Raw genomic sequence first — 25,424 nt, 5'->3', positions numbered from 1 at the left:
CTAAGAGCAACATCACAAAGAGTGTCCATCCTTTTTATCCTTCACTTAGATACAAAATGAAGGTGAGTATTTTCATATTCAAATGCTATGTGTAGCATGAGCAGAAATGTAAGCCTCTGATCTTGGGTGTTGTTGAATTCTCCTCCAGCAAAATTCCTGCCAGGACTATAGTGAAACATGATAGAAAGGGGCCTCTTTTGTCATGGAATCTAGTCTAATCATACCAATAATACAATAAATACAGTAATAACAGCATTACTGAAGATATAATCAATTGATCTCTTACCTTCCTCAGAAAACAGCTCAATCCCATTTAATCCCACATTCATGTTCTGACTTCTTTGCATGGTTTCAAATTCATCCTCTCTGCATAGAGTTGTGCTCCCACTGTACTTCAGGTGAGTCGCTGTCCTGGAGTGGGCAACACATTTTCAAAGGTTTATCACATAATCTTCTACACATAAACTATTTGCAGTGAAAAGCATCGACAGTTACTACTGCTAAAAATATGGACACAGACATGACTCTTCTCAAAACTGGAATGAGAAACAAAAGATTGTTTGTCTTCTGCAGTCTACATAAGGAAAATCCAGATCTTAGCTCTTCCCAAGGCATTGTTTATTAAAGTATATGAAGGCACATTCTCAAGAATTCAATAATTTTACCAGTGTACAGCACAGGTGAGAATGCAGCTTAAAAAGCAATAGCAGTTTTAAAAAGCATCAAACTGTTACTAAATTCTTTACCTAGAGTTTTGGTCCTGATGGATATTATGGTAAAAGCTGAAGTTTTGCTGTTTAAAAATATCTGTCAGTGTCCAGTGAAACTTTTCTCTCTTGTTCCTTAAGTAGTTCAGAAGGTCACCATAGCAACAGTATTCAAATATCAAGTAGATAGGTCCTGAAATAGTTGGAAATGTAAATCCTGCTGCTATTTATAGTACCCTCCCATTAAAACACTAATGCTGCTTCATTTTCTCACAGGATTAATCTATATTAAAACATCCCAAGCATCTTCCATCCCCAGGTAGATAAGATACACCAATGGGCACGTAATGAGAATAATGTCCCTTGGAGTCTGTGTGACTTTGTCCTTTTGGAGCATCTCTCAAACTGTATTGAAAATCCCTACACAAACACAAAAGTCCTTGTCCATCCCAATGGCAATGGGGAAGACAGTACAGGCTACAAAGATGCAACATATTTTCTAAACCATGCAGGGTTCAAGCAAAAGATTGAACCTGCTAATTTTCAGGATGGTGTGAATTTGTATCCTTTGACCTAGATCCTTCTATCTATCTGTGTAACCTTTATGCTCTGAAAATATTATTTTGGTTTTTGTTTCCCCCCAAGAAGACCACTTGAAACCCAAGAGTATTTGCTGAGGGGACCTAAACAAGGGATACCCCTTGCAAGGGGAGGTGTCTGAGTAAAGCACTGGTCAGGTTAGTTTCTCAAGAAAGATCCAATTCCTGTTCCAGAATTGAATAAAAACCATGACCAGCCAGCAGGAGCTCAGAGTGGTCGCACATCACCCTGCAGAGCATCACACTGCCATCACCACTTCTGGCCCAGAAGGACTGACCATGAATGTGTGGACATTTCTGGCAGAAGGCCACTGTCAAACAAGGTAGGGCAGGCTGGAAAAATCTGTAAAGTCTCTCAGAGGATGGATGGGAAAGTCTTGAGAACAATATGAATACTTCTGAAAATGGCACTTGGATAAGGCTGGAAGTGTTCCTGCCCTACCTTACTAAACTAAGGTCTTCCCTGAAGTTCTCCTGCCTGCACCATCAGCCTGCCCACTGTTCCTGAAGGCAGTGGCAGTCTGTATAGTTTTAAATCAGCTAAAGACGCTAAGAACAATCCATTCCTCTGCTTTCCTCTTACCCCTCACATGTCTGTGCCTGACAGAATTGCCACTGATGTAAACGGAGGAAACAAAAGTTAACTGTTCTGCTTGGTCTTTCTGACTAAATAATTCCAACTAAGTAAATCCTGAGTAGTAAATTCTGACTAAGTACATAATCACGATGGAAAATCTGTCAAGTTTTTCAGTGTCAGGTGTTACAGTTCATTGTATGGACCTACACTGGGTGAAACCCTGGCACTTTGCCAAACACTTGTTCATCATTGGACTGGCCAGAGAAGCAGTTCTTGGGACAAGAATAGCTGTGTAAATTACCTCGATGATAACATGAGTCACACAATAATTAATCAGTGATAATATCTCACTACTTTTGTCTTAGCCCATCTTTGCTTATTTTCATTCTTCAGTTTTGTTTTTACATATGGTCCTTTAAAAGGTTGTCCCTCCTTCCATTAATTACTTCTCTCATTTCTTGGTTTTGTGTCCCTCCTGCCCTGTTATTTTTCAATTTCTTTTGTTTCTTATCTTTTAGCTTATTTTAATCCATTCATTGGTGATACACATGAATAAAAATATAAAATTATAATTTCCTATGTGAACATAATCATGTTCATAATCATGTGTATACAAAATAACCATGTGTATACAAAAGTCCCTGACACCAGGTAAATTTTCCTTTTCACTTAATAAACTGACTCGTACCAGTGCCATCACCACCATAACAGGAAATCCTATTCTACAGGAGAACTGTTGTATCACTTCCTGCCAGCATAACAAGAAATGACCCTTTTCTGTACACATGCATGGCCTTAAATTTGTTTTCAGTTCATCTGCATCTTATTTTGGACCAATACAGAACAGCAAAATTAGTTCTTATTATTCTGGCAGTTTTAATTTGTACTTTTCCACAATTTCAATTTACCTGACAGAGTACAAGCTCCTAGTAGGTTCACAATATTTTCATGGCTTCCAATATGAGTCATCATTTTCAGCTCAGACATTAGAGCATCTTTTTCTGAAGCATCAGGTTTTTCTGTAAAAGTAGTAACACAGATTTGGAAATCTTCAGCAAAGAAATGAAAATTTAAATGGTTGTGATGCTTTGTCACATACAAATCTTCATTTCAAATTCATTGGACTGACAGTGCATTTGGGAACATCCTAAAAAAATCCTATGAATCCGGCTATTCAGAAAAACTTCTTCACCTTAAGGGCTGTCAAATACCAGAACAGGCTGCCCAGGGGAGTGGTTGAGTCACCACCCCTGAATGTATTTAAAAGACATGCAGATGTGTCACTGAGGGACATGGTGGACATGACAGTGATGTTTAACAGCTGGACTCAATGATCCTAGAGATCTTTTCCAGTGTAAACTACTCCAACATTCTGTGAACAGGGATGTGATTAATTGGGACACAGTGAGGCAGCTCTCCTGTGCTTGCTGCTGGGGAGGCTTGCTCCTGGACACTGCTTTTATGAGGAGTCAAGACAGCTTGGAGAGATGCCAGACCATAGCAGAAAGGAGTATTTGAGGTTTAGTAGCCCAATTCATAAGGAGGGATGAAAAGAAACTGTTCTGTGTCAACATCAAGAAAAAGGACTACAGGAAATTGTGCTGGAAGCTTTGGAGACAAGCTAGCTCAGACACAGCAGGCAAACAGCTTTGCACAGCTAGACAGCACTACAAGAAAAAGGGGCCTTACATCAAAGGTCATAGTCACCAATACTGGGATTGCATTTCTCCTCATTAGAGAATCTGTACTTCCCCACACAGACCTTCTGTAATGTGCAGGGCAAAATGCAACGTGCTGTGGGATGAAGGCACTTTAGCAAGACCTTTCATTTCCAAAATGAAACAGGGTTTTGAAAGCACTTTGAAAGGATTTTGAAGCCAAGCATTTGTGAGGTGTAACTGCTGAAAGTTTTCTATACAATAGGGATTTATAATGCCTCTTCTGCTTTGGAGATATTAGAATGCATCACTACTTGTGGATGGCACCAGAGTTTATCCTACCTTTTAGCATTTTGACTGCGACCTGGACTGAATCTCCTGCATTGTTGATTCCATAAGCAGTTGCATTCACTACTTTCCCAAAGGCCCCACAACCAAGGACCTGTCCTGCAAGACACAAAATGCCAGTATTATTCTCTGCTGGTACAGCACAGACTACTGCTCCAGTATTGAGATTTACCTTATGGATTGCTCACCAAATTCCAGATTTTCCCTGGGAAATTCCCATTTTATATCATATTCAAATTCTCTGAAGTCGATGTAGATGTATTCATTATCTGATGGCCCTATCATCTGTATCATTCGCCACTGGCTTTCATATTTGAATTGCTTTGGAAGAAAAAAACACACAATGAAATAAGTCTTAGAGAAGAAACAGCCTGGTAGGAACAAAAGAAGGATGGTCAGGTATTTATGTTTGCTTTTACCTTTTTGTATTTAAGAAAAATGAATGCAAACACAAAAGTGACCAAGAGGAGAAAAAATCCAATGGAGGCATAGAGTGCAGCATTGTCCAGGGGGGAAGAAACAGCTCCTGCAACTTTAAAAGACACATATTACTACCCACTGAAACAGAGTTTGTGTGCACAGCCAAAAATGCAAGGAGAACCCACGGTCAGAGCTGGCAGCCTGCAGCCCTCTCACACCTGAGCCTCCTCTGCATGGGGAGTGAGATGCAGCCATATGCAAAGCAAGATGGGCACTAGGCATTAAGGTCTGGGTAATTCTGACACCTGTTTTCATTTAAAAAATAAATTAAAAAAAGAGCTACGTCTGTTAATAAACCTAAGTGCACTGAGGTGTTGCTGTGATCCTTGGATGGAGCTTTGTGAGCATAAACACCAACGAAGTGTTGACTGGTAGATGAGCATGTATATGAGACCTACCCTCATATTTTGGTTGTTTCTAAAACCATAAGTGTTATGATTACTTTCTATTCTAATTTCAGCATGAATGCTCAAACTTTGACAGTGATCACAGCTTCTGTCTACTGTAGTCAAAAGCACGAAACTGCTAGTTCATCCTGACAAAGGAAATCCCAGTACTGCAAATACCTGGGTGTTTCAAAATAATTCCTGGTGCTACAGCATGTTCCCTCTGACTGTAATATTTTTCTTTATGGGATACATTACAAGCACAAAGTGCAAATAATCATACTGATTTTCTAGTTCAACAAGGAAATAATCTGTCATTCCCCTGACAAGAGGAGAGACTACTTAACCAGGACATAACCTTCCATCACCTGCCTACAGCAGGTTAAGTCTCTTCCCCAGTACTCCTGCTTTCCAGACAGGGATTGACCCTTCAGTGGGTTTGTTGGCTCAGCCATGATCTTGTTTGGATGTGCAATGACCTCCATGAGGTGAGGAGATGCCCCATGGGCATTTCTGGCAGCACCTATGGGAAAGTAGCAAGAGATGCTAGCACATGCCACCAGCTACCAAAGTGCCTTTGTTAAAGATGATTCCTTCAGATTTCATGCAAGGATGACTAAGGTAAAATAAGAAATCAGCCTCAAACATTGCCATGGCTCCATCCTGCACTTCCTATTTGTTTCTGTTTTTTTTTTTTTTTTATTTATTAATGAGGGAGGCCTCTTCTTTGGGGCTAGAGAAAAGAGAATTTTCTCCCATTCACCCGCCATTTCTGATACTGCGTACACACAGAGCTTGTGTTTTACCTGCAATGCCATTGCATGGTCAGCCATTTAGCTAGATAAAAAAAGTATTGTAGGTTCTGCCATGCCAACTTTAGCTGAGAAAACCTGTGCTAAACCACTGGCTTGTGGTACCTGACAGGTTAATGAAACTCTTTTCACAGGCTGAACCAGCGGAATTGTTTGCACAGCACTCCACTGAGAAGGTTGTTGCTGTCTCCTTTACATATAAAGTACTGCTTGAAATCCACGACCCCAGGGATCTCCTCTCTGGCAAGAAGTTCTGAATCCCCTCTGTGATTTCCTCTGTGCAGCTGGAAAAGGAAGCAGACCAGTTTTGATTTTTAGCTCACAGTGACATTTGCCAGGGGAGAAGGTGGGAAATTTCAAAACATGTCTTATGTCTGTGTTGGAAGAGAAGAAGGGAAGGAGCTTGGGTTTTGTCAGAGATAGAGTGAGACCTCTGGTCACTTACTGATGGACATGGCAGGGTTAGCAGGGACTGAGCTACCTCCCACACTGGGCTCACTCCCACTCTCACCACTGCCTTGGCAGGGAACTTGCATCCCCTGAACTCTGGAACCTCCACTGATTTCACAACTGACACAATCACCCTGTACCTCTTCTATTCCCGCTGGTTTAATATTTGTCTCAAAAATTCAAAGCACTGAGCAGCTGCAAATGAGCCACTGCTAAAACTATAAATGCAACATGAAACCTGAGTATGAGTTCCAACTCCTTTCCATGACGTTCCTCACTCATGATGGAGAGCCTCCATCCATCCAGATGGAGAGTATTAATGACTTATTTAAGGCCTGACATGTAGAAAGAGGGAACTTTACACTTGAGGGAAAGGAGGTCCACATAGATAATTTTGACTTCTAGCTTTTCTATCATTCATCAACTTACTGTCTAATTTACTCTCCACATAAATAAATGAGGAGATAAGAAATAAATTAAATTTATTCAGCTCTACTCATAGCACTAGATTCTACATTTGGAAGTTCCTCAGAAAAAGATATGTCATGTAATTTTCTTTCAAGAAAGATGATTTAAGGAGCATTTTAAACCCACTAGCTGCATCTGCTTTTTTCCTCTTCCATTTCTGCACAAACAGATGGATAAAAAGAAGCCTTTTAAGAGGTATGGATAAGAAAATTGTCTAGATTTTTTTTAATGTCTAGCTAAAACAAATACTTAAAATTTATCCATAATCTTACAAAGGAAAATTTGACTTGGTATTCTTCTGCACCATGGGATTATTAGTTTCTTGGCATATCTAAAATAAAAACTGCAGAGTTCAAAAATCAGGTCAAAGCTGTTTCAGCATTTTTTGAAATTTTAGAGCCTGACTCATTGCCCTAAATAAATAGAGGAAATGGAGGCACTCTTACTAACTTTACTGGAAATACTCTCACTAACTTTACTGGAACCACTCTCACTGACTTCAGTGGCTTTGGTAACAGGTCACCATAGCAGGTCTTTTAACCAAAGCTTAACCAATTAATCAAGCCTGTATTAAACAATGCATTCCCTTAATCCCTATAACTTTGGTAGGACAAGAGAAAAACTTATTTTGGACTTTGTTACCACCTAATTGTTGATAAAAACCCAATGGGGTCTATTTTGGTGCAGAGAGCTCTAGATACACATCTTTATAGACTTCATGTGATGGCAATAGATAAAAGGAAAACTTCCCCTAATTTTGATGATCTGGTTCCCTGGAGTGGGGCAACCAGTTGAATTCACACAGTTAAGTATGCAATTTAGATTCAGTTTGTTACAGACTGGTCCTCATTTAATCAAGGATAGCTCAGATAGTCTTAGCAATGAATAAAAGGAAAGAAAGTAATTTACTTGGATGAGTTCAGTTCAAGACAGTTCCTCCAAACCCAGGATGAGGCAGGATAACCTTCAGCAACACAGGAGATCTGCTTGAACAACAGCTGCATCCTTATCTCAGGCTTTCCTGCAATAGGACAACAGAAGGCTTAAGGACTTAGTGGTACATTTGGGAGTGCTGGGGTTAATGGTTGGATTCTATGATCTCAAAGACCTTTTTCAGCCTAATCTATTCCATGATTCTGTAAGGCAATTTCTGTCTGCACTTCAAGGGACAGAACCCTGTACACTTGCTGTATCTGCTGAGACCAAGGTCTGCTTCTGTTTTCAAAGTTAAAAACTGCATGTCACAGTGAGAGCTGGGTGTAGCTCACAGTCCTCCTCCTTCCTTGGTTTGTGGATGGCAGTGTGGCAAGGCAAGGGGAGCAGCCACTTCTCTGTATGTGCACAGCCAGACCAAAACAATGGCAGAGCCAAAATTAGAAGTCTTGAGTTCTGCTTTTCTGTCTCAGACTAAGCAGCTGGCCCTAGGACTGCCCTGGCACTGAGGTTCTGGTTGTCCAACTCCTACAAAATGTGCACAGAAAATCCATGTGTAAATTATATATCACAGATAAAGCCCCCAGACCTGGGGCAAGGGTGAGATGCTGCAGTTGTGGCAGAACTGAAATAAATGAGAACATTAGTCAAGATTGCATGTGTGTGAGCTGTGGGCAGAGGTGTACGAGGCACTGCAGCCCAAACATTCAAGTTACTCACCTGAGGATCTCCATACTAACTACATTTACTCATAAATGCCATTAGGGCATTTAGTTATACATAATTCCTAATGGGGACAAGCATTTCCTCCCATCTCTATATCTCATGTGGTTTCTGCAGCAGTCACATATGTTCCAGCTTTGTAGAGACAGAATGTAAGACTGTATTTTACTGAGTTCCTAGGCTTGTGATTTTCTTAAGAAGCTTTGATTTTCTCAGCATGCAACTGATTCCTTATATTCTGTTTATGGTAGACTAAGGGGAAGAAAAAAATTAGTAACTTTCTCCTCCTTTCTCTGTTCTCCATTCCCAGCTGATGTAAGAAATACAACCCACAAGTAGCCAGTGTCTTTCTTTGGCCCAATGCCTAGATTTCAGCAGTGTGATGCAGTGTGAAGAGAATCATGCTTTTGCCTTTTGATTCTCCATTTTTAACAATAAATCTATGTAAAGGAAATAGGGAATACCAATGAAAAAAACCATAGCAGCTCCATTTATATCAGAGACAAAATCCCAGATTTTGCCAAATCTTCAGCAATGTTTTGCTACTTACGTCTCACATACAGAGTGAATTTTTTTGTTGCAACTGTATCATCATTTTCAGCATAAAAAATATATATCCCAGACTGGTGCTGATGGTTGCAGAACTTTGATGAAATGCTGTGGAACAAAGTCAAAAAAGGGAAAATAACAAAATATTGACCTGAAAAATATTTCAAATGCAGTCAAGATTAATATATGCTTGAAATAATTCTGCATCTTCTCATGAGGTATACAAAGGAAATTGTTTTTGCTTAGAGAATATAAATCCCAGAATCTAACTGTGTTGGTGAGAAGAAATTTTTTCCCCTCCAGTATTGATTTAATTCTGCCTTTTTTCTCTCACTGTTCTTGGAGTGCATGCAGGCTGTCAAGCTGTGATTTTGTTACTAATTCATTCAGGTACATCTGCTAAGACCAGCAAAAGATCAAACTTTCTTCTCTCTGAGGAACTTTGATGGGAGTTTCTAGCTGATATGATAAGATTGTGTTAGGAAACAACAATGGCCATAAGAAACATCTCCAGATGGAAAGATCTCACATAGACTCAGGAATGAGATCACCATCATTAGCTGCAGGAGGAAGACCAGCCTTCTACTAATCCCTATGGCCTTTGAGCCAATGGATGGCAGAAAACCAAGACCCAAACCACAATGGAGATGGCCAGAGGGGCTCTAACAAGGCTCTGGGCAGAAAATAACAACAGAGATTTAAACTAACAGCAGAGATTCAAAGATTCTTGCCTGATTGTCCTGTTGAGTCACTGGTTTGTGGGACACGGGATGAGGCAGGGAAAAGGAAATATGCTGTTTTATAGTGATGGTATCATTTTTGTGTTTTCAACTAGGTTATTACTGTCAGGACAATTGCCAGCTTTGAACAGCAGATAATGCAGTTCATCAGCACTAGAAGAGCAACCCAAGAAAATCTCTCTTAGGTGTAGCTGCTGACAATTTGGGGAGAGATGTCTTTGCTAACAACTCAATGGTAATCATGTTGTAGGTCTCCAGCTCTTGTTTTAGTGATGAAGGCAGGCAGGAACATCAGCGAATTTGAAGAGAGAAGAAAAAAAACAACCCTATCAGCAATATGCAAAGTAAGAGACAGCAGTAATGAGATCAATCTAGAGAACTAAAATCGGGATATTTCTCCTTAAGCAGGATACATACAAACACACCAAGTATCACTTTGGAATTCTAAACCAGGAAAACTCCCCTTGAAGCCACTGGCAATTTTGTCTTTTTTTTTGTCAGGCCACATTTTCATGCAGTTATTGACTTTTGAATGTCTTCATCTTAACTATGTCTCCTAGCTCATGGATTTTATAAAGTCAGAACCCTTTAAAGGTGCCCCAAAAAAGATACTTAAGACAGAAAACAACAACAACAAAAAAAGATGAAACAAAAAATAATAAGTTGCTTTTGTAATTTCTGGTTGGAAGGATTATATTCTGGGGGGGGAAAAAAAAAAAAACCAGTATCTGTGATACCTGAAAATATAAGGGGATGTGAGCTAAGTATTATAAATTTAACAGAGGACATTGTGTGTATGAACAGTCACTAGCTCTTTGGGAGGAAGTGAAAATCAACAGTGTGCTGAAACAGAAAGCCCACAAAAACAAATAGAAAATAGAAATTCTGAAGGAATGTCTGAAAATACACTGTAAGTGTAGTGACATGAGAGAAGGATTGCTGGGTTTTGAAATGAAAAGCTAAAGAAAAGTACACAGTTCATGATTAAAATGTAATATTATTTTTATCTGAAGGAATAATTTTACAAGAAAATGGCAGAAATTTAAAAAAATTAAAAACAGGAAATGAAAAAGGATATGAAAGGAACAAGTAGAAGTCCTGGGAGACAGATTACACAGAAATCAACTAAAATACACAAAGTGAGACTCACGATGTATTTAGATATGTGATGACCTTTTCTGTGCTGCTTTGAGAAACTTTCTGCTTTAAAATCCCATTGAAATCTGCAAGGCTACAGCCTGCAGGTAGAACCTCCTGACCTCCCTACCCCTTGCTGCTTCTGTGTGCTTCAAACTGAATGAGATATGTACCCCTACTCTTTGTCCTCAGGTGAGATATGTCTATCCAGTGCTTGTATTCAGCCAAAACTGGATCATTGTGAGGGTTGTCTGTACAAAAGAATGTACTTGTGAGATGAAATAATCAGCACATGCAAGTGTTTTTCCCTCAATTTCATTTTTCCATAAAATAAATAGGATGCAATTAAATGCAGAGAACAACTACCCAAAATAAAGGTGCAGAATCCTGTTTGCCCACCATCATTGTCACACAGACAGCAGAGTTATCTGTTTGAAGCAGCCCCAGCAGTGCTTGGTGGCTGTGGCTGGGCCAGCCTGGACACTCAGCTCCAGGGACACGAGCTGGCCTTTCTCCCATCCTGCAGGTGGTGATCAGCACTCAGCAACTGCTGCCTCTCCTGTGGTGGCTCTGAAGTGACTCATAAATCCCAGGCCAGCAGTTGCACCCTACTGACTAATGACAGCTGCCCAAACTATTTCAAAAGTTCTCAATATTATTATTGTTGGCACAGTCTGTGGCACCTCATTCTTATCTGGCTTGAATTTACACCCACTGTCAATCATCCAAGCCAAACTGAGTCCTGTTGGTGCAGGCAGTGAGGAGAGGTGAGGAGCTGCAAAGCAAATCAACTCTGTGTTATCAGCTGGAGGGAGGTACCTATTGGACAAGGATGAGCAAATGCTCGTGGCTGTCCCCTGAGACCTCATTTCCAAAGTCAGTTTTGTCACAAAGTGCAGTTCTGCCAGGCCTGTGTCAGGCACTGCAGATTAGTCACCAACACCCACCCAGTGCTATCAAAGTTTGCTGACAGCCCTCACTTTATCAGCAGGGACAGAGTTCCTGTGGCCAGTGCCAGGAGATGACAATTTGCTAACCTGAACTGAGCTGTCTCTGAACCTCACTGAGGTCTGACTCCAATACACCCTCTGATGTTGATGAAAAGGCCAGTCTATTGCAAAGATAACTTCACAAGCTTGTGGATAAAATCAAAGGTACCAAAACACTATGGAAAGAAATCATTAAAAGTGTAATCAAGTCTTTGGCACAGCTCTATGCAGATAATGACAAAGATTTTAAGACTATGAGAAGAAATCAGATCAGTGCATTAACTCCTGCCTATGGCCTACTCACTTTTAATGTGAAAACTTGAAAGGAGCAGCATGGCTTTACTTTCATTGAGGTGAGTAAAAGCTGTTACCTGCAAAGCCATGGGACTGCTCTGAAAGAAACCCTGAAGGAAATTAGATAAAGTTATCAAGAAATTATATAGCCTAGGGAATGGAGAAAACATTAGCCTTAAACAGGATTCATGCCAGAAGTCCATTGTAGGAAATAACAGAAAAGGTAGATAACTAACAGGTTTATTCAAAACGTGTTTTGCTGCAGCAGCGGAAGAATCCATGACCTGGGTAATGAGCAGAACAGCATGTTTCTGTGTTTCTGTGACACAGGCACAGGCCAGCAGACCCAGCAGAGGCCTGGGAACCACAGCACCCTGGACTTGGTCTGAGCTGTTAGAAAGACACTGGGAACATCATCAACAACAGGATGACAAAATGAGAACATGCAGAACTTGTGATCCAGAATGAAAACTGCAACAGATCTGTGCCTCAGAAATCATGTTTGAGAGCAGAGGAATGGCAAAATGCACATAAACTAAAGGGTTGCTGGATGCATAACTTAGCAAAGGGTTTATTAAAAACAAAGAATAAAGTGATTCTGCGAATTATCTGTGTGAACTGTTGTTGAAAGCTGAAATTATATTTGAGTGCCTTTTGTTAACACAGTCTCACCATGTGGCCCATTCATGTTTTAAAAACACCAAGAGAGTACAAAACATGGACAATAAGCTGCTCAAATGAGATACAAAGATGAAACACCATAATATTAAATTAATACAAAATACTCGAGTACCTGTGTCCATCCATACTGTAACTTTGTATACATGGAAATGTTTTTCTGGAAAATAGCCACATGCATCTGACTGGAGGATATGCTGTGAAGTTAACTTCAAAGCAAAACTCTTCCTCACCAATTTCAAAATCTTCTTTAGAGTTAGTTATATTTATAAATCCTTTTTCTGGAGAAAAAAAAATGAAAGAAGAGATGTATTAGAACTTCAATGAAAACATTTTAACGTCTGCATGTTTTTCTTTTTGGTTATCACAAGCAAAAAACATATGACATCACAAAAAGTATCCTGTTGATAAAATAAGATAATGCTTCAAAATAGTATTGAAATGTTATCAGTGTGCTCAGTTGCAGAAAAATGATTTGAGCCTGATGAAGTTGCATATTTGATCAGACCAGAGCACTTCCAAAATAGTCTGATATTTCTCTTCAGTCTAACCTACAGAGTCACAGGGCCAATAATGTCATTATTTGGTTTGGGTGTGTATTCCAGGTGTTAACAGCTGCAATTCCTGGTTTTCCTTCTACAGGAACAAAACCAGGTGGCATCACCATTATAATCAGCATTCTTTCTCCCTCCCTGAAATAAGCTGAAGATTTTGCAAATGAGTCTGGTAGCTGCTCCTGTATTTCCCCATTTAAATTAATGCAAGATGACAGCAACATGGAAAAATGTTTTGAAGAGTTCCATAAGCCATGAATTGCTGGTATTTATCCTGCTGGGGTGGGATTCATTTCACCTAGTGGAGATGTCAAAAGTTCTATGATCCACCTAAGCTACTTGTTTGGACCCCTGATAAACTCAGTGGAACAAACAAGAAAAATTCAGATGTATCTAATCCTAAAGCAGAAGATATCAAAGATGTACTGGACTGCTTCTGGAAATACTGTTTCTTGGCACTGACTGATGAAGGAACCAAAGTCATTACTGGGGCTAGATGTCTCAAGGCTTGGAATGAATCCTACCCAAAGAGGCTGAACAGCAGGCATGTGTGGGGGAAGGCACTCCTAAAGACACCAGTGGTGCAAGGATCAATTCTGTAAAGAGCACAGAACCACATACATTGGAAGAGATATGTGGTCAAACTCCTGCCCAGAGCTGGTCCAGCTAGAAGAGGTTGCTCAGAGCCATGTCTGGTTAGGTTTGGGTATCCCTAAGGACTGTACAGCCTCTGGAAAACTTGTGGTGGTGTTTAATCAGCTACATGGTGAAAAACTACACCATAAATATATTGCTGGGCCTGTTTTTCCCTTTTGAATGTTTTCCTTCTGATTGTAACCCTATATTCTGCTTGGTATGTTTTTTCTGTCTTAGCCCACTTACTATCTGGAAACTCCCATAAAAACCACAAACATTTCAAAACAAGAAACTATTGCTTTCATGAGTACTCTCCTATTTTTTGATATTAAAGGCTTATTGATTTTATACATGGAGCCTTCATCTTTTGGTTCCATCCTTTCAGGCAGAACATAATCTCTGAATTTACTGTTAACAGCACAACCAGCCAAGAGTAAAGGCTATTTCCAGAGCATATATAGGGACCTTAGAGTAGTGTATGCCACTTCTTTGCAAAATACCTCAGGAAAAAAAGTAGTTTCTTTATTGGAGGAGAGAGAACATGGCACATTATTGCTTGGTCTGTAGTTAGCAATGACACAGAGGTGAGATGAAACTCTCAAGACCAAACAAGTCTTCACATTTCTCATATTTGTCCATTTGTTGCTTTTAACAAAATGTGCTGCAAATCAACTTACATATTCCTAAAGTAAGATTGTGTAGTGCAAAGAAGTCTTTATTTAACACTGCTGGAAACTGAATGTAAGACCTGCAAAAACAAAGAGCCTTGCAGCTGCAGTTGTTGGCATGATCTCTGCTGTGCTTTGAAGTGTCCTAACCACCCTGCCTGACCTGACAGTCACACAAAATGGGATAAATTGGTGAGGTATCAATTACCAAAGAGCAAATCAAAGCTGTCTGGCTGCAAGGCATTATTAGAGATTCAAAGAACACCCACCCATGTAGCTATGGTAGCCAGACTCCCCAGGCAATGGAGTGTGTGCCAACCAAATCACTTTTTTCTTGGATAAGTTACACCATGATGATTCCCAGTGAAGCTACAGATATTGCACAGTAATGGTTTAAATATGGGACTCTGATTGTCTCAGAAACTGCTACCCTTAGACCTGGGCACCTGAGTGAAATCTGTGCCTGTACCACTGCTGAAATTGAATCTGTGTTGTTAGCATAACATCACACCCACAGTGATTGTCATTAACACATTAGGCTAAATGCTGGGATGGATCAGAAGCACAGGATATTCCTGTAGAACCTTGTAGAGAGAAGCAGAGCTGTTAGCTTGGTATGACAACACCACCCACTTTAATCCACCATGTAAGTAGGCAGATAGGGTTTTTCGTCACCAAAGACAACGAACCCTTAGAAGTTTTGTTGGCTCAAGGGGTATTAAGGAGGGCACAGACAATCAATATAAGTTGGTGCATTGCAGTGAAAAAAGTGCCCTGCTCAGAAATACAGCCTTCCAGGGACAGCCACTCAAACATTCTCTCTGACTGTCACCAATGCTCACACCTGCTATGTCCAACAAGCCACTATTTCTGATCTGTGCACTGTTGCTGATAAAAAAGGGGATCTTGACCTATCTCTGCAGTACACCCTCACCTCTATGTTCCTGTTTACTAAGGAGATGTGTGTAGGAAAAACACACAGGTATCGTACTCAGTTATTGTAAATGACAAGAGCACTTCCCACTCAGTGGTAGGCAGAAGCTGAAAAGAGGATATTGCACTGCAAAGTCATTTCTGAGGAGACTGGGTTAAGTATTCTCACTTCCTACCATTCCTAGCCTAGGTATGGTAAACTCTGAGAGTAACTACATCTAAGGTCAAGCATGGTGGGTGCTTCAGAGAGCCTTGTTTTCAGGACTAGAGTCCTCAGCTCCAGGCACACCAGTCAGTAAATTACACCTTGTACCTCCTCCAGAAGTGTGGTCCTACCTACAGCTTTTGTTTCTATGCTTTATTTCCAGACCTAGGCCTATTTGTATATTATTCCCATCTGAGAAACAAAGTTTGCAGTTGAGTCTGCTCTCAACTAAATTCAATACCGCAGACTTTTAAATCAGTGTGTTGCTTAAGTGGAATGGGATTTCCTTTTTAAAATTATGGCTCTGTGGCACACTGGCTGAGAGTCACCAACATGTGAGATGAATCCCAGCCTGTGTATCTAGGAGATCCCGTTGAAACAATCACACAGGCTGCATCTCTAAACAGCACTATTTCATTTAACTTCTAAAAGCACTGTCTTTTAAAGGCAATTATTTAAAAAGCAGTATAAAGAAAAGGTTAATTGTATTCAGGTACCAGAATGACTCAGTTCAGATTAATCTGCTGGCTCTCCTGGCCTGCTTGTAAGAGCAAACAGACTTTTTCCTTTGCAAGGGAACTATAAATATACACTGCATATCTACAAGTGAAGAACAGACACATGGAAAACAAAGCAAAACAATGGAGAGACAAAATTAACACCAGGGATTGGAATTACCTAGAACTGTGACCAAAGCAGTTTGGTTTGGATGAGCAGTAGAAGAACAGGTGTAATATCCACTGTCACTTCTTGCTGCTGCTGAAGCAAACACATGCTGGATCCGAATTGCTGAGAAGTTTTCTTGATATTCTAATCCTTCAAAGTAATGATCCTGGTTTTCAACAGAGATTCACGTTTAATCAGTTGATAGTGCCCAGTACAACCTATTTTTAAATATGCCCTATCTTTTTACCTGCTCAACTTCTCTGTTTTCAAAAGATAGTTGTATTCTGAATTTATAGTTATGGTGAACAGCTCTGCATCTGATCAGCAATGGCTCTCCGACCTTAAGTAGTAGTTCTGGTAAAGGTGCTGCTTGCCTTTCATTTAAATCTAAAAAACCAAAACAGAGACACTGAAACAATCATCACTTTGCCTGGAAAATATGCAGTTAGATCAACATTTTTTCTGCTGTATAGATATGAATTCTTATATGGTAATGATAATTACTGTAATAATGAAATTAATTGCCTTCATGGATTTAGATGTCTCAAAACAATTTTTGTCGTGATTCACAAGACACCTCTAGGGCAAAATGCAGCATAGAGCTTAGCTCAGGTTAGGTTTATTAAAAAAAACCACAACAGGCAAGCAAACCTGAGTGCATATATTAATTAATAATTATATATAAATATATGTGTTTGAAAACACTTCGAAGAGCTTTTCCATGCACACAGTCCTAAAAGCATGAACAAAAAGTTCAGGTACAAATATAGCAAATGTAGAAAGGCAAGAAGCTTTTTACAGAGACCACAAAGAACTATTGGAATTAAGTTTTAAACACTTGACAGAGCAATCATATTCACTATTGGCTTTATTCCAGTGATTACAAACAAGTAGCTTAGACCAGAAATCATGCTCAGATGCTTCAGCAGCAGGATTGAGCTCACATGCAAGCAAACCTTAGAGGGAAGTTACCTATTGTATAGAGGCTGGTGCACTCTCTGCCCAGGACATTAACTGCACAGCACCATATGTAAGTTTGAAATAATTCATGTTGCACCATCTGTATGCCATCTATTTCTCCAGTTTCTTCATGACTTTTATAAGGGCAACTGCAATTACAAGCATAATTATTCATTGACTCATTTGGTTAACCTCAAGCAAATAAATCTGATAAATTTCCAAACCATGAGAATATGCAAACAATAGTGGGAAAACTGGATCTCACATATTGAATAAAAAGGAACTAGGAAAGGTGAAGATAAGAAAATAAAAATGTCACAGTCTAGGCAGAAATGTGGCTGAAATGACCTGAATATGTTCAGACTGGTTCTTAAACAGGTAATGACGTGATTAAAATCCAGAAAAGAGCAAAATCATATGGGCTGAGCTTTCACCCATATCTCTGATTTCCTGGTGGTGGGAGGTGCTGCAAATCCAGCAGCATTTAGGAGACCCAGACCCCAAGCTGCCATGCTGCAGAGAAAGGCATTATTGCCTCTGTTAATAGAATAAAAGTTATATATTAATATAAATATAATGGGGATGAGATGGCATCCAGGGGGACCTGGAAAAGCTCAGGAGGTGTGCCTATGGGAAACTCCTGAGGTCCAATAAAGCCAAGCACAAGGTGCTGCACCTGTGTCAGGGCAATCCCTGGTATCAATCCAGGCTGGGGGATAAACAGACCTTGGGCAACCCTGCTGAGAAGCACTTGGGAGAACTGGCAGATGAAAAAGTTGGAACATGGCCCAGCTATGTGCACTTGTAGCCCAAAAAACGATCATATTCTGAGCTGCATCAACAGAAGTGTGGCCAGCTGGTGAAGGGAAAGGGTTCTGCCCCCCTACTCCACTCTCATGAGATCCATCCAGAGGATTGCAGCCAGTTCTGGGGCCTTCAACATAAGAAAGCTGTGGCCATGTTACAGAGTCCAGAGGAGGCCACAAAGAGGTTCAGAGGGCTGGAGCAGCTCTCCTATGGAGACAGCTGGAATTGGTCAGGCTGGAGAAGGGAAGGCTCTGGGAAGACCTTATCTCTGCCTCCCAGCAGTTAAAGAGGGTTTATCAGTGAAATCAGGATAAGCTCTTTATCAGGGTCTGTCATAATAGGACAAGGGGTAATGGTTCTAAACCAAAAGAAGATAAATACAGATTAGACATTAGGAATACGTTGTCTTTTTTCTTAGTATTATGAGGATGGAGAAACACTGACACAGGTTGTCAGAGAGGTGGCAAATGCCCCATGCTTGGAAAAACTCCAGTCAAGGCTCTGAGGAGCCTGATCTCATTGAAGATGTGCCTGCATATTGCAGGGCACTTAAAGATGAGCTTTAAAGGTCCTTTAAAGTCCAAAGTGTTCTAGGATTTTAAGATTCAAATTTTAAAAACAATGTGAGAAACTAGAGGGAAACAAGATTCCTTTGATTTGCTCTTGTGGCATCAAAATGTGAATCTGGAATAACATTTCTAAAGGTAAGAGCTGACAACTTCCAAAAGAGCACAACAGTCAAAATTTCTAAGAAAAATGTATTGCAGCACTCCAAAAGTGCATCACATGGACATAAGTTTTCAACCTATGGCACATGGATGCTCCAACCAGCAGAGCCCACTCCCAAAACTTCTGAATCAAAAGCTCTTCCCCAGCTCACTAGACACACCAAGCAGTGTAGGATCATAAAATCATTAAGGGTTGGAGAACACCTTTAAGATTATTGAGTCCAACCATCAACCTAACTCTGTGAACGCTGTTCACCACTAAACCAGGTCTCCAAGTGCCACCTTGCAAATTTTTTGAGCACTTCCAGGGATGGGGGTTCAATTGCTTCCTTTTGGCAGCCTGTTCCAGTGCTTGCCAACCCTTTAAGTGAAGAAATGCTTCCTAATATACAATCTAAATCTCCCCTGGCACAGCTTGAGGTCATTTCTTCTCACCTTGTTCCTTTTTCTTCAGAAGATTACAAGCTTTTAGTCTAGACATTCAATATGTATTTAAACACACACATACCTCTTTTCAGGTGTTTTGCAGAATATCCATTCCAGAGAGGCCTGGGGGTAGCTCTCAGATATGCACTTGATAGAATCTGACTTTTCCCTTTTCCTGAAATGGGGTTTGGCTGGTTTTTCTGATAAAAATCATGCAAATGTTTAAGAAAGCTGAAATAATTTTGAAACGGTGTTTTTCTCATTTTGTAGGACATAAAGTTACTGAGATGTGATTTGTTTCAGGAGTTTCAACACTGATGGAACAGAAAATTATTTAGCACTAGGCATATTGTGGGCTGGTCTCACGAGCTTTTCAGCCTTGATTGCAAAATGCACAGCTTCCCTGTACCAAAGGCCTGCCTCTATATGCCAGGAGATAATCCTGAGACTGATACTGAAAGGTGTTAATTTGCTGTGGTTGCTATTCACTTCACTGGGCAGGAGCACCTGTGATTTTGAAATCACATCCTAAGCCCTTCCTTGGGTGGAGTATCTGTTGAGACTACAAATTCTGTACACAAAATGGAGTTTGCTCAGTCAGATCAGACACATGATGAAGACAGAAGGGGTGATAATGACATATGGTAACCAGCAAACTTCTCTACCCTGCATCTGTAACCCAGAGGGAAATGATTCCTAGACAATTCTCAGCACCCTGAACCTCTCAGACACAGACCTGGACTAGGAACAAAAAATTTAATGTATTAAAACTGCTAAAGGTTTGACTCAAAATTTAAAGCACCGAGTCCAGTTTTAAGTCATCTTTCAATGAAATTGCAGCTGCCACATGTAAAAGTGATATTTTCCTCAGACATACTTCCATTGTGGGCAAGGTGAAAGTAATTCTCATGGCTTTATAATTTCTTTCCTCATTTATGTCTTATAGGATAAACCTAAAAGATATTTTTTAGCTACAGAGATTCACATCCAAGTTGAAGGATTCACATCTACCCTGAGGCTTTTGTAAGAGATGTAATTATGACATTAAATTCTCAGGAGCAAAGAGAAAGCAATCCAAGCAATGGATATGGAAAAGACCTTTATCGACATTGCTTCAAACTATTCTTGCTTGCACATGTCATAACACTTTTTACCTCTGAAACCTAATTGATAAAGAGATGGCAATTCTTAATGAAACCTTGTCCCCTCAATGAAGCTTTTAAAATTATAATTGAGGCATGCAGTAAGCTTTCAAATTAAACAAGGAGAGATTAGAGGTGACTTTTCTGACACTGGAGAGGGAGAAAAAAGTTGAACGGAAGAAATACTTAAAAAAACAAATAAAGAGGGAAAAACCAATGTTGATTAGTCACAGTTTATTAAAATCAAAGCAACTAATAGCACTTGTTAAACCTGGAAGGTTTCCTAGTCTTTTAGCTGTTTGGATTGAGGTTTTGCCTTTGAAATTTCTTCTTGTAATTTTAAATTTTGTCTTTAAATTTTCCCTTTCCAGACAAAATAACATAATCTTTCTATTCTGTTAAAAAATGTCACCATGTGTGTTTATGGAGTTTTTTTTTTTTGAGATTTTGGATGTCCCTAGTTAGAAACAGAAGCTTGCACTTGGTTGCAGCTATTGCCTTTGCATCAGAGATGTCTCTTGTGTGAGCCTTGAGAAAACTCAATCAAATCCCCTCCCACTGGGAGCCTTTCAGAAAGTTGCACCTCACAGGTGCTCTCTCATGAGCATTTAACAGCAGCTAAAACCTCAGATTCTCAGGCACACTTGTGTTGAGCAGCTGCAGAACTGGTTTTGCTTTAAAAGACAATGAACAAGCCAAAGCTGGCACTGAGAAGAGGGACCTTTTATCTCCCCTTTCCTCAGTGTACCTCTTGCTACCCACAGAATGGTAAAAGGAAAAGCAGTGGGAGTAGTGAGAGACCCAGCAGCAGGCATAAGAGGAAAAGTGGCAGCAGGTCAAAATGTGACCAGAATATGAAAGGGACATCCTGAGCTGGTCCAGATTACAACCCAGCCAGCAACACCAAGAATAAACAGTTTAAAATGAAAGCAAACAAATCTAGGACATGAGCCTTGAAAGCACAAAAAAGCCACCATCAGTTTCTCTTTTTTACACAGAGGGGAATTTCTCACAGAGGAGAAGAATGCTTCTGCACATTTACACCTTTATTTGTTCATTTGCATGGTTTATTGACTAGGGAAAGCTGACTCTCACAAAGTTTGTGGGTCTGACTTCAGCCTCCAAAGAGCTCCAAGTGCTGTGCTAATCTGGGAAGAAGCTTGGAGTGCAGCACATGAAAGTTTCATTGCCTTGACTGAACTTGAGCCTCTGTCCTTGAACACGTGGATGGAATGACCCTTTCATGTAGACATACTTACTTTGGATGAGAACAGGCACAACTACTGTGTAATTGCCAGCTTCACTCATGACCAAGAGGGTGTATTTTCCAGCTTGTCTATCTTTTATTTGGGAAAGAGCCAAAGATGTAATATATCTATAAAACAGAAAGTAAAGTGGTATTTGTCACACTAGCATGAAGAAGGCAATGTGCAGCACACACAATTACATGTTAGCTCTTTAGTCCTTGCAGAAACCCTTCAAAGACATTGTTATTCATTATTTATATAGTGCCCTTCAACCTGAAATACCTCCTTCATGTGTTTTCCTACACAGGCAGCACATAGGAGCTTACAGCCACAGTACCACATGCTTAATGCTGAGCATTGGGAAGGATGGCCTTCCTGAGCTTGAGGCAGTTCAGGAGTTCCACAGCCAAATGCTTTTGCCTACAGTCTCAGTCTACAAGTTTTGCATGAGGAGGCAATTGTGCAGTCTCAGGTTTCAGACCAGGATTGGCTGTGAGAGTTAGGATGCTGTTGATGTTGTTCTTGATCTGCACTGTGATCCTAAAAGTCACATAACTCTTCATGCCTCTATTTCTTTGACTACAAAATCATAATTTTTCCTCACATGAGTATGGCAAAGCTTGAATTCATCAATGCCAGAGAGTGTCTGGAGACTCCCATGCATGATGCTATACAAACTAAAAGAACAAGCTTATTTTAAAATGTTCCTGGTTTTAAGATTCATATATGTACATTGATCTAAATGACAATTGGTAATGTGCTGCTGGGTGACAACAGTTAAGGATTAAAGCAATTGAAAAAGACAATGTATAACATGAAATCAAACACAGACAGTCACAGAAAACATTCCATTTGCATTATAAAAGAAAAGATCTCCTAAAAGATCTTTGATCTAGTACATTCCTTGACTTACCTATTCTCTGAGTCAAAAGAAAGCTTACAGGCTTTGCTCTTTTTAAAGAACCAAAAGCATGAAATGATATTAGAAATGTTCATTGTTATTCGTAATTCAATATCTTCAAATAATTTGACTTCCACATTTTTAATTGTTTGATAGATGTTCTCTTTTCCTTGAGAATTCAAGTAACACCCAAGATCTTCCAAAATATCAGAAACCTGCAATGCAGGAGGACAGACTGTTAGGTATTTATTAGCAGTTAGTTTTATTTGCTTTTTTTTTTCTTCTTTTTTTTTTTTCCCATTTAAATATTTTTAAAGGATGTTCTGTTTGCAACTTGAATGTAAAAGCAGGGTCAGAATGTTTGGTTTATTTTATCATCTCACTGCTTATCACTGCATCATCTGGTTAGATTACTCTTCAACTCCTGGGGGCTTTACTGGGTAAGGAACATTTGGGCTGGATTCTGTCACGTTTCGTTTCCTCACCCCTGTATACAGCTAAAGGAGAATTGCAAATGGAAACAGAATCTTCCACAGTCATTCTGAAAGCCACCAACGGATTAAAGAGCCTCTAAGATTAGCTGCAGCAAAAGGTGACAACTAAATCTGAAGAGGAGCCCTAAATGACTCCATTGCTTTGTTGGGTGAATTTTATCCAGTGCAAGTTTATGAAAGGACAGAGTTCATTGCATCCCCATTTTGCTTGTTTGGTTGGTTCTTCTCATGCCTCTCTCTTTTTTCCTTTCTCTTGACACCAGAAGTACCTAGAAATAGCAAACCATATTCTGCCTCATCAGAATATCCAGCAATATTCAGTTATGCTGATATAAGGCAACATCAAGATGTTAATTTAAAAGCCAGTTTTAGAGAAAACTGGTACTTAATTATACACAGTTTCAAAGTATGAATTTTCAGATATTTATATCCCTCTAACCTTCTGTAGCCATATTTAGCATAACCCTGGTGATTTTGACTGTGATGTCCTCACATTCTAAAGGATTAGGGCATTGTAAGTTCCTGGGAAAGCATTTCTGGAAAGGACAGGAACATTTTATAAGCAACTTATTTTCTATTGTACCACCTTAGGTGATGCTGATGTCTCTGCTGCTCCTGAACCTCCATCCTTCTGGCTGATAAATCCACATGTGATCTCAGATGTATTTTGAGTCATTGTTGAAGTGAAAGCAACTGCTGTCATAACAAAAACTGCAAGACAGAAATAGGAAACATGTGCCATAAAGTCTAGATCTGCTATGGGACAGTAATTTTAGTTAAAATACAACAAAATAGTAGAAAGATTACATCTTTAAAAAAAAAAAGAGGCCAAACTAAATGTGCAGATATACCATATGAATTTGCTAACTCTGAATTTGTGTATTGAGCTGAGTAGAACTCTACATGGAGAACCTTTCAGAAGCACAGACACATCACACTTCACAAGTATGACCCATAATACTGCAGAGAAAGTCTAAAGACAAAAGCCCCTATGTTATAGAGCTCTTTTAGAAACAACATTACCAAACACAGATGCTCTCTTGTACTTCACTTTTGCATCCTTGTATTGGAAAGCACCAAACCCTGCAGGGCAGGTCAGTGTTTGCCCACTGTGAGATGGAGGATGATCATGCACCCTCCTTCCCACAGAAGGTAAAGGCAAGGACTGGGAAAATGAAGAACTGCCTGCTGTAGGAGACTAGGTTTGAAAATATCTAAGGAACCTGAAGGTGAACAAGTCCATGGGACCTGGAGAGGAGGAGAAAGTGAGCAATCCCCTATCCATCATATTTGAGAAGCTCTGTCTGTCCTGTGAAATTCCCACTGATAGGAAATGAGAAAATATGAGTCCCCTTTCTAAAGGGGAAGAAAAAAGACCTGGGGAACTACACCACAGGCAGTCTTGGTGACTGTCAAGACAATGGAGCAGAGTCTCCTAGAAACAATAAGACAGCATGTGAAAAATAAGGAGGTGGCTGGTGACAGCCAATATGACTTCACTAAGGGCAAATGCACCTAGAAAATCTGGTGGCCTTCTATGATGGGGTTACAGCTTTGGTGTGTGAGGGAACAGCAACTGACATAATTCACCTGAACTTGTGCAAAGAATTGGACACTGTCCTGCATGAAACTTAGTGTTTGAACTGGAGAGACATGGATTTAACAGAGGGATCAGTCAGTGGATAAGGAGTCGGCTGGAAGGTCAATGGCTTAATGTCCAAGCAGAGAGTAGTGATGAGTGGTATTCCTGAGGGTCAGAATAGGGATCAATATGGTTTAACATCTTTATCAATGACATGGACAGTGACATCAAGTGCACCCTCAGCAAGTTTGCTGAAAACACCAAGCTGTGTGCTGCAGTCAACACACTGGAGAGAAGAGGTTCCATTTAGAGAGACCTGGGTTGGCTCGAGGGGTGAGCCTGTGGGAAACTCGTGATGTTGGACAAGGTCAAATGCAGGGTGCTGCACCTGGGTCAGAGCAATCCCAAGCACAAACACAGGCTAGTGGAACATGGATTGAGAGCAGCCCTGGGCAGAGGGACTAGGAGTGCTGGTGGATGAGAAGCTCAGTATGAACTGGCAATGTACACATCCAGCATGGAGTGCAGCTTCATCCTGGGCTGCAGCCAAAGCAGTGTGGGCAGAGTCAGGGGAGGGGATTCTGCCCCTCTGCTCTGCTCTGCTCTGCTGAGACCCCACCTGCAGTGCTGTGTTCAGCTCTGCCATACAGAAGGAGATGGAGTCACTGGAACATGTCCAGAGGAAGGCAGCAAAGATTATCAAAGGTCAGGATGACCTCTCCTATGGAGACAGGCTGGCAGATTTGGGGATGTTTGGCCTGGAGAAGAGAAGGCTCTGGGAAGGCCTTTCAGTACCTTGCAGGCACCTTAAGGGGCTGGAAGAGAGCTGGAGGGAAATGTTTCACACGGGCAAGTAGTGATAGCACAAGGGGGAATGTTTAAACTGAAAGAGGGCAGGTTTCAATCAAATATTGGGAAGAAATTCCTCACTGGGAGGGTGTAGAGGC

The 25,424-nt window shown here is 40.3% G+C and overlaps 1 protein-coding gene across 1 annotated transcript in view; it reads right to left on the bottom strand.

The window, feature by feature from the left end:
• The window catches only part of FLT3 (fms related receptor tyrosine kinase 3), a gene marked incomplete at its 5' end in the record, with an annotated part of 28,471 nt that extends 4,834 nt beyond the window's left edge, over positions 1–23,637 (bottom strand). The window contains 17 exons of the mRNA XM_079297993.1: positions 287–411; positions 747–900; positions 2,792–2,902; positions 3,884–3,988; positions 4,078–4,210; positions 4,309–4,421; positions 5,673–5,851; positions 7,395–7,506; positions 8,692–8,798; positions 12,644–12,809; positions 16,203–16,356; positions 16,438–16,577; positions 17,163–17,299; positions 19,194–19,311; positions 21,513–21,628; positions 22,414–22,616; positions 23,482–23,637. Coding sequence (XP_079154119.1) covers positions 287–411; positions 747–900; positions 2,792–2,902; positions 3,884–3,988; positions 4,078–4,210; positions 4,309–4,421; positions 5,673–5,851; positions 7,395–7,506; positions 8,692–8,798; positions 12,644–12,809; positions 16,203–16,356; positions 16,438–16,577; positions 17,163–17,299; positions 19,194–19,311; positions 21,513–21,628; positions 22,414–22,616; positions 23,482–23,637 — 2,329 coding nt within the window. The remainder of the gene's footprint in view (positions 1–286; positions 412–746; positions 901–2,791; positions 2,903–3,883; positions 3,989–4,077; positions 4,211–4,308; positions 4,422–5,672; positions 5,852–7,394; positions 7,507–8,691; positions 8,799–12,643; positions 12,810–16,202; positions 16,357–16,437; positions 16,578–17,162; positions 17,300–19,193; positions 19,312–21,512; positions 21,629–22,413; positions 22,617–23,481) is intronic.
• Positions 23,638–25,424: the final 1,787 nt, after the last annotated feature.

The sequence above is a fragment of the Erithacus rubecula genome (genome assembly GCF_903797595.1).
Source record: "Erithacus rubecula genome assembly, chromosome: 1".
Lineage (NCBI taxonomy): Eukaryota > Metazoa > Chordata > Aves > Passeriformes > Muscicapidae > Erithacus > Erithacus rubecula.
This window is presented reverse-complemented; position numbering and strand designations above follow the sequence as displayed.